At 46.8% G+C, this 9416-nt stretch overlaps 1 protein-coding gene across 1 annotated transcript in view; it reads right to left on the reverse strand.

Moving 5' to 3' along the window:
• Hint1 (histidine triad nucleotide binding protein 1) overlaps positions 1 to 1467 on the reverse strand; it is a 4169-nt gene extending 2702 nt beyond the window's left edge. Inside the window, exon 1 of the mRNA XM_005350058.3 lies at positions 1274 to 1467. Coding sequence (XP_005350115.1) covers positions 1274 to 1384 — 111 coding nt within the window. The 5' untranslated portion in view covers positions 1385 to 1467. The remainder of the gene's footprint in view (positions 1 to 1273) is intronic.
• Positions 1468 to 9416: the final 7949 nt, after the last annotated feature.

Genomic DNA, 9416 nt, shown 5'->3' on the forward strand with positions numbered 1-9416 from the left:
TTTTCGAGACAGGGTTTCTCTGTAGCTTTGGAGCCCGTCCTGGAACTCCCTTTGTAGACCAGGCTGGCCTCAAACTCACAGAGATCTGCCTGCCTCTGGCTTCCGAGTGCTGGGATTAAAGGCGTGCGCCACCACCGCCAGGCTCCAGCCATACTTATTTGGCTAGGGGGTACTTTTACTTGATCTATGCTAAAAAATGCTGTATCATTTAGAATGCTTCAGCCAGTTACACTGAAGTTCAGTCATTATTTCAAAGATCAGTGTATCAAAACAACTGCAAACTATGCTTGTTTGGTTTGGGTTTGTTTTTAAAAGATGGTGTCCCCATGTAGTCGACGTTGGGTTTGAACTGATTCTCTTGCCTCTACATCCCCCAACTGCGGGAATAACAGTTTACAGCTTTTTCTTTAAGTGTTTTGCTTTGTTTTGAGGCAGGGAGTTACTCTGTAATACAGGCTGGCCTGGAAGTCCTGGCTCAGCCTTCTGGATGCTGGGATTACACTAGAGTCTACAACAAATACAATTTACATAAAACTCACCTCAAGGAACCGAATTAAATTTGGGATAAATGTTTCGAGTTTATGTGAACATTACCAGTAGCGTTAATGCGTCCTCGTATTTTATATTTCTTAGAGGGGAAAAAAAACAACCCTTTGAGCCCCACCATAAATGTTTTCCCGTTCAGGAGGGCGTGGTGGGCCGCCTACAATCCCAGCACTGGAAGGTGGAGGGGAAGGGCTCCGAGGTTCAACGGTTAGAGGTTAGGCCCAGTTGGTTACTCGCGAGTTCGGAATCAGCCTGGGGTACTTGAAACCTATTTATTAAAAACAAAACAAAAAGGCACAACAACAAAACTAAAGCAGTATTTTTAAAAGGTCGAGGGGCTGATTCCGCTCTCCAGGGGCAAAGTCTGCGGCGGGAACGGGGAGCGGAAGGCCCGCGAATCCCCGGTCACCTGGCAGTGCGGGGACCGCGGAGATTGCGCCGGGGGCACGATCGGGTTTCTCGTGGGCCAGATTGACACCGGCGAGGTGGGTGGCGGCCGCGGGCCCCGGTGGGCGTCACCCTACGGGCCGTCACCTCCCGGGGCCACCGGCCGCACCTCCCCGGGGCTGCGACACGCGGCGGGCCGAGCGGCCGATAACGCGTAACCCGAGCGCAGACACGCGCCGCAGGGCCACGCGGGCGCAGGGCCAGGCCAGCCCGGCCGCGCGTCGCCTCCGGCCCGCGGCTCCTCAGGGAACGCCGGCGTGTCTCCCGGCCGCAAGCCTACCCGGTCGTCCTCGAAGATGATCTTGGCGGGGATTTCTTTGCGGATGATCTTGCCGAAGATCGTGTCGCCGCCGGGCTGGGCCACTTGAGCCTTGGCAATCTCGTCAGCCATCGCAGCCGCTCGCTGTCCTTCCCGCGCCGCGGCCACGGTGGGGAGAGGAACCGCGGGAGCGCGCGGGGACCGCCGGCTCGCGCCCGGTCGTCTTGCGCAGGCGCACTGGCGCCCGCGCCCGACTGCGGCGAGCAGGGGCGTGAGATGGGCGGACGCCCTTCCTTTGCTGTGCACCTCTGCAGGAGAATCTGATTTGCCAGCTCCGGGAGGAGGCTCGGTATGGTGGAGTGCTTGCCAAGCGCGCTCAGAGTTCTAGGTTTGATCCCCAGTACCTAAAAATCGGGCCTGCTGCTGCACACCCGTGATCCCAGAGTTCGACAGAGAGATGGAAGCCGCAGGATGTTAGTTCAGTTCATTCTCTGCAACATAGTGAGTGGGTTTGAGGCCAGCCTGGGTTACCTGAGACCCTGTCTCAGAACAGCTTGTTTCTAACTAAAATGGTGCTCGTCACTGTTGCTGGCTGAGATACCTTAGCGTTTGATTTTTTTTTTAATCCCAAGTGCTGGGATTAAAGGCGTGCGCCACCACTGCCCGGCTTGATTTTTTTTTTTAAGATTTATTTTATTTTATGTATATGAGTATTTTGCCAGTATGTATGAGAGTGCTCCACGTCCGGTGTCTGGGATTCTCTGGAACTGGAGTTAAGGTGGTTGGGAGCCATGTGGGTGAAAGGAACTGAAACCTGGTTCTCTCCAAGACCACCAAATGCTCTTACCCCTGATCATTTAAATCCTCCGTTAGCTGAGGTCTTGGCTAGAGGTATAAAATCTTGCATCCGGTGTTTTGTTTTGTTGCTGTATATTGCTCTGGTTCTCAATCTTAACTACATACTAAAAATCACTTGGGGGCCCTTTCAACATCTCTGGCCACACTCCAGATCAATTAAGTCCAAATCTACAGAGATGAGACCTACCTGGGTGGCAGTTGTTTGTGAGCCTCTGGGGCTGTCTTCCTAGCAGTAATTAGCTTCAGGAAAGATGCTCCAACCGCCCTTGATCCCACCTTCAACCCTCCTCCCCTCTATCCCTTTGCTCCTTTTCAAAAGTGTTTTCTACATACTGTGTTTACTCTGTCATCTTTGGTTCTTTGAGTCCATTTCCTTCCTGTCGGGACCTCCATTCCCAAAATTTTGTAGACACTACCAGTTGTCAAATAGATCTGTTGGCGCGGGTTGCCACCGTTGCTACCATTATCTTGTTTCAACATCTTCCCTCCACTGCCCCTCTGGATGGTGTTTTCTTCTGCACAATTACTCTCAATTTCCACACCTCACTAGATTCTCTTCTTGGTTCTTGGCTCTTTTGGTTTTTTGAGACAGGGTTCCTCTGTAGTTTTGGAGCTTGCCCTGGATCTAGCTCTTGTAGACCAGGCTGGCCTCGAACTCACAGAGATCTGCCTGCCTCTGCCTCTTGAGTGCTGGGATTAAAGGCCTGCGCCACCACTGCCTGGCATGTTCTTGGTTCTCTTATCTGACAATCTCCAAGTGGCCATATTAAGAATCTTTAGGGGCTTCCTTGGAACAGGTCTGAAGTACAGTAATGAAGCTCTGGGAGTCAGGAGGTGAAGGACTGAGTGGGAGGACCTTCCAGAGAGGGTGCAAAGGAAACCTTGCTGTTGACATGATTGGGGTGGGTGGGGGTCGTCATTGCCAATTGAGCTGCTGGTGCTAATGAGTCACATTCAGAACATTGAGTGGGATGACACTGTAAGGGTGGGAAAAATCTAGCTCCCCCCAGCCCATTCTTGGGGGTGAGGGAAGGCAGGAGAATGCCCCTTCCTCCTGATGCCTTAGTGTGTATTGAGCTGTTTTTTCTTTAATTCTGGCAGGGGAGGGTGACCAAGTTCCCTGTTCAGACCTTTCATTGGGTACAAGATTGAATGTTTTATTTTAGGTTTTATTTTTCTTACAAATGTCCAGATCTGTGGTTCTCCCTACCCTCCAAGACTGGCCAGTTGGAAGTCATCTCACATTTTTGGTGCAGGGACTGAGACCCTGCCACATCTATGCTCTGTATCCATGCCTCTTTTGGACATTAAAGGCCAATTGATGCAAAAAAAATTAGAAAAATTAATAAAATTATAAATATAAAGAAAAAACCTTCAGGGGTTTAAAGAGGTGGCTCAGCAGTTAAGAACACATATTGTTCTCTCAGAGGCTAGCATAAGCATCATGACTGCCTATAATTCCAGGGGAATCTGAAGTCTCTGGCCTAGCAGGATATCTTCAATCACATGTGCGTATATGCACATACAGATATACATATATATATATATACACATAATTAAACATAAAATATATTTAAAAAGAAAAATTTAACTCTTCTCCCGAATTGCTATGTATGACATTTGACTACTCTGTCTTGTCAAAATTATTATCACCATTATTGAGACAGTGTCTTATATAGCCTAGACTGGCCTCCAACTTGCTATATAACTAAGGATGTCCTTAAACTTCTGATCCTTCTGCATCCACCTCAGAGTGCTGGGATTGCAGGCCAGCAATGCATGCCTGGCTTGACAAAATTATTGATAGTGGTTCCTGATAATCTCAGAGTATCCCATTCTTTGCTATCAAAGCCATTATTTGTACTTTACAATCACTGGTAAATCATATCTATGCATAAGCATTAGTTTCTTTTTTTTTTTTTTTGGTTTTTCGAGACATTGTTTTTCTGTGGCTTTGGAGCCTGTCCTGGAACTAGCTCTGTAGACCAGGCTGGTCTCGAACTCACAGAGATCCGCCTGCCTCTGCCTCCCGAGTGCTGGGATTAAAGGCGTGCGCCACCACCGCCCGGCTTAAAAGTTTCATTTTTTTTTTCCTTTTTGGTTTTTCGAGACAGGGTTTCTCTGTGGTTTTGGAGCCTGTCCTGGAACTAGCTCTTGTAGACCAGGCTGGTCTCGAACTCACAGAGATCCGCCTGCCTCTGCCTCCCGAGTGCTGGGATTAAAGGCGTGCGCCACCACCGCCCGGCCTTTTTTTGGTTTTTCGAGACAGGATTTCTCAGGCTAGTTTTTTTAAAAAGATTTATTTATTTATTTATTATGTATACAATATTCTGCCTCCATGTATGGCCGCACACCAGAAGAGGGCACCAGATCTCATTACAGATGGTTGGGAGCCACCATGTGGTTGTTGGGAATTGAACTCAGGACCTCTGGAAGAGCAGCCAGTGCTCTTAAACCTCTGAGCCATCTCTCCAGCCTTGTATTTTTTTTTTCCAAGACAGGATTTCTCTGTGTAATCCTGACTGTTCTGGAACTCACTTTGTAAGATTAGGCTGGCCTCAAACTCAGAGATCAGCCTGACTCTGCCTTCCAAGTGCTGGGATTAAAAGCACAACACAACTAGGCCCATCTTTATTTTTTATTATTATTTTTAATTATGAGAGAGAAAGGGAGAATGTGTAATTGAATACAGGTGCCTGTACAGGCCTGTTGTAAGGAGGGGGCTGCTTGTTGGTTCCTGGCTGCTTAGCCCCAAAATAATCACACAGAAACTGTATTAATTAAATCACTGCTTGGCCCATTAGCTCTATCTTCTTATTGGCTAACTCTTACATATTAATTTAACCCATTTCTATTCATCTGTGTACCTCCATGTGTCTGTGGGTTACTGGCTAAAGTTCCATCTGGCTCTGGTGGGGCTACATGGCTTCTCTCTGACTCCGCCTCCTTTCTCCCAGCATTCAGCCTAGCTTCCTCCCCTCTCCCCTCTACCTCTATTCCCTGCATAGGCCCAAGACAGTCCTTTATTAACCAGTGGTATTCACAGCATACAGAGGGGAATCCCATATCACAGGCCAAAGGCTCAGATGCCTGTACACTTGATGCCATCCAGTGTGGGTGCTGGGAGCAGAACTCAGGTCCTTTAGAAGTGCAGCTCAGAATCACTCAGCCATCTCTCCAGCCCCTGAATCATTAATGTTACATATTTATTAAATACAGTATTGATTCATGTACAGTGAACAGTGACAAAATATGTTCAATGCCTTAAGCTGACTGCCTAAATATAAAATTCATTAGGATGGGAGAGATAGCTCAGGGGTGAAGAACACTGTCTGGGCTGGGTGTGGTGGTGGTGCATGCCTTTAATCTCAGAACTTGGGAGGAAGAGGCAGGCAGATCTCTATGAGTTCGAGGCCAGCCTGGTCTACAAGAGCTAGTTCCAGGACAGGCTCCATAGCTACTTAGAAACCCTGTCTCGAAAAACAAAAACAAAAAAAAAGAAAAAGAAAAAAACAAAACAAAACACTGCTCTTCAAGGGGACCCAGATCAGTTTCAGCACCCACAAGGTGGCTCACAACGATCCGTAACTCTAGTTCCAGAGGATCTGATGCCCTTTGTCTGGCCTCCTCCTACATATGGTACAGGCATACATGCAGGTAAAACACCCATATACACAAAATAAACCTTTTTAAAAATTTAATTAACATATACAAGTTGTACATATTTATGAAGTAATTGATCTTTCACATTGTGTACATAGTATATACTGATTATAAAGAGATTAGTCCACATTCTTTTATCTTTACATCGCCTTGGTGGTTATGAACTCTTTTCTTGTTGTCTTTCATTAGACAGAAAATAGGTTCTTGTAAGCTACATTCACCAAACTTTGCTATAGGACTCTAGAACTTAAAAAAACATTAGACTATAGATATGTGATAGTTTGTAAATGCTGCTTAAACTCATTATTAGGACACGCGTGTTCATCATTCATCTTCTGTGGCTGCTACCTAACTATGGCAGTGCAGTTCAACAGTGACAGAGGCTGGGCGGTGGTGGCGCACGCCTTTAATCCCAGAACTCAGGAGGCAGAGGCACGTAGATCTCTGAGTTCGAAGCTAGACTGGTCTACAGAGTGAGAAACTCTGCCACGAAAAACCAAACCGAACCAAACCAAACCAAATCAATGATGATAGAGACCAGAGGATTCACAGCTGAAAATATCTAACCAGCCCTTTGCAAATAAAGCAACTACGACTTAATTTACACTGCGACCAACCATCACTGACAGAGGTGGACAGTTAGAGCCGGGAAAGACCAGTGTGTAGGTAAGTGGGTTTGCTTCTGGGGTCCTGGAACTCAATCCTCATGCTATGTAGCAGGTACTTTACCAGCCGAGCCATCTGCTGAGTTATGTTGTAGTTTTGTTGAGACAGGGTCTCACGTAACCCAGGGGGAACTTGAAGTTGTCATTTAACTGAGGATGACCTTGAACTCTTTTTTTAAATTTATTTATTATGCATACAATATTCTGTCTGTGTGTACAGAAGAGGGCACCAGACCTCATTACAGATGGTTGTGAGCCACCATGTGATTGCCGGGAATTGAACTCAGGACCTCTGGAAGAGCAGACACTGCTCTTAACCACTGAGCCATCTCTCCAGCCCAACCTTGAACTCTTGACCTTCCTGTCTCCACACCCAGCCACAATGATGTTTGTAAAATGTAAACAGTGATGTCACTCTCTTACTGATGTTATTCCAGAACATTCTATCCCAGAATGCAATCCAAATTATTTATCTTGACTAATAGGAACCGGTATGAGCACGTCCTGGTTCTTTCTCCTCCTCCATTTACTTCCATTTTGAACTTATTGACTGACTTCACACAAACTGGATGACGTAAGCAGAATATGCCCACGTCCCAGCAGGGATCCAGAGGGATCCCATGAATGTGTTATGGCAGTAGGTAAAGGGTATTTTGCAGCCGCGATTAAATTAAGGACCCGGGCCGGGCGGTGGTGGCGCACGCCTTTAATCCCAGCACTTGGGAGGCAGAGGCAGGCAGATCTCTGTGAGTTAGAGGCCAGCCTGGTCTACAAGAGCTAGTGCCAGGACAGGCTCCAAAGCTACAGAGAAACCCTGTCTCGAAAAGCAAAATAAATAAATAAATAAATTAAGGACCCGGAAATGGGTAGGCTCTTGGATTTAGCTGGGTGAACCCAGTGTAAGCACAGGGCCTTGAAAGTGAGGAGAGAGGAGATGTGGTGGCTAAGCCAAGGTAAGAGATACTGGCTTAGATGGTGGATGGGAGCGCTCTGGGTGTCCTAAGTCAAACTGGTTTCCACTGAGCAGAACTCCCAGTCAGCTGGGCTGCATTCTTCCTGGAGGCTCTAGAGGGCAGTCCACTCCCTTTTCTTTTCCAGCTTCCAGAGACCATGCGCTTCCCTCCAAAACAGCAGATGAGGATCTTCAAACTCTCCCTGTTTCCTTCTTCCACTTTTAATATGACCCATTAGACACACCACACATATCCAAAAGATCCCCATCTCAGAATATTAGTTTAGTTCTTCTACCAAAAACCCTTATTTCTCCAAGGTAAGACTGTAGGAGCCAGCCATAATAAGCTAAATATGAACAGATCCACCCAAAGGTAGTTCTTACTATCAACTATTATCACCTGCCAGAGTAGGACTCAGCCATAATGGAGGCCTGAGTCTCAGTAGTTTACCCTGAAGCAATACCTGGTTGCAGGAAGAATCACAAGCTGAGATTACCCGACCACTACCCAAGAACAGACCATCCAAAGGAAATGCCAAGCATTCCAACCGCTGTAGATAGGATCACCTGCCAGCACACTCACCAGGACATATTAGACAAATGTCAGCCAATCAAGGGTCCTGAACCTCAAAAACCCTCACCCTCACCTTTCCTACTATAAAAACCCAACTCTAACTGAGCTTTTTTTTTTTTTTTTGGTTTTTTTGGTTTTTTCGAGACAGGGTTTCTCTGTAGCTTTGGAGCCTGTCCTGGAACTCCCTTGGTAGACCAGGCTGGCCTCGAACTCAAAGAGATCCGCCTGCCTCTGCCTCCCGAGTGCTGGGATTACAGGCGTGCGCCACCACCGCCCGGCTGACAATGTGAAATTTTGGGCATCTGAGTGCACACATCCTTTTGGGGGGAGCGTGGGGGTGGGGGGGTGACATTATCCTGCCAGCCACAGGGTTCCGTGAACTCACATTGTGGTGTTTCTTCAGTTCAGTTTTCCTGTTTAGATGCAAACATGTTCCCCAATAACCAGAGCAGTAAAGAGTGCTGAGCCATCTCGTTTCACTTCTGTGGAATAGCTGAAGGAACTGTATATATGTTTGTTCAGGGGAAAGCTCAGTCTGGTTGGGCATTGTAGAACTATATTTTCTTTTAAAATTTTATCCATTTATATGTGTGTATGCTTACATGACTTTATGGGCACCACATGTATGTAGGAGACCAGAAGAGGGCACTGGATCTCCCAGAACTGAAGTTAGAGATGGTTGTGAGCCACTGTGTAGATGCTGGGCACTCAGCCCCAGTCCTCTGCATGATCAGTAAGTGCTATTAAGCACTGAGCCTTCTCTCCAGCCACAGGAACCATGCTATTTCAAATAACATAGGAGGGCTTTTGGTTAACTTTCTAGCCAGAAATTATTATTACAAAAACTATATGCTTAAAGGAAACTGTGCTACAGTACTTGTACTGGGTGGTTTTGTGTGTCAACTTGACACAAGCTAGAGGAAGGAGCCTCAGCTGAGGAGGTAGATGCCTCCTTGAGATCCAGTGCACGCATTTTCTCATTTAGTGATCAGCGGGGGAGGCTTCAGCCTATGGTGGGTGGTGCCATCCCTGGGCTGCTGGGCCTGGGTTCTATAAGAAGGTGGGCTGAACAAGCCATGGGAAGCAAGCCAATAAGCAGCACCCGTCCATTGTATCTGCATCAGCTCCCGCCTCCAGGATCCTGCCCTGTTAAGAGTTCCTGTCCTGACTTCCCTCAGTGATGAACAGTGATGAGGAAGTGTAAACCAAATACACCCTTTCCTCCCCAACTTACTTTTTGGTAATGGTATTTCATCTCAGCAATAGAAATCCTAACGAAGACAGTACTGAAGTGTAATTTAAAAAAAAAAGATTATTCCAGAAGGCACTACAATTGAATGTCACAGATGACCTAATTTACTATTTCTTTTTTTTTAAATTATTATTATTATTTATTTATTATGTATACAATATTCTGTCTGTGTGTATGTCTGCAGGCCAGAAGAGGGCACC

The sequence above is a fragment of the Microtus ochrogaster genome, chromosome 7 (assembly GCF_000317375.1).
Source record: "Microtus ochrogaster isolate Prairie Vole_2 chromosome 7, MicOch1.0, whole genome shotgun sequence".
Taxonomy (NCBI): Eukaryota; Metazoa; Chordata; class Mammalia; order Rodentia; family Cricetidae; genus Microtus; species Microtus ochrogaster.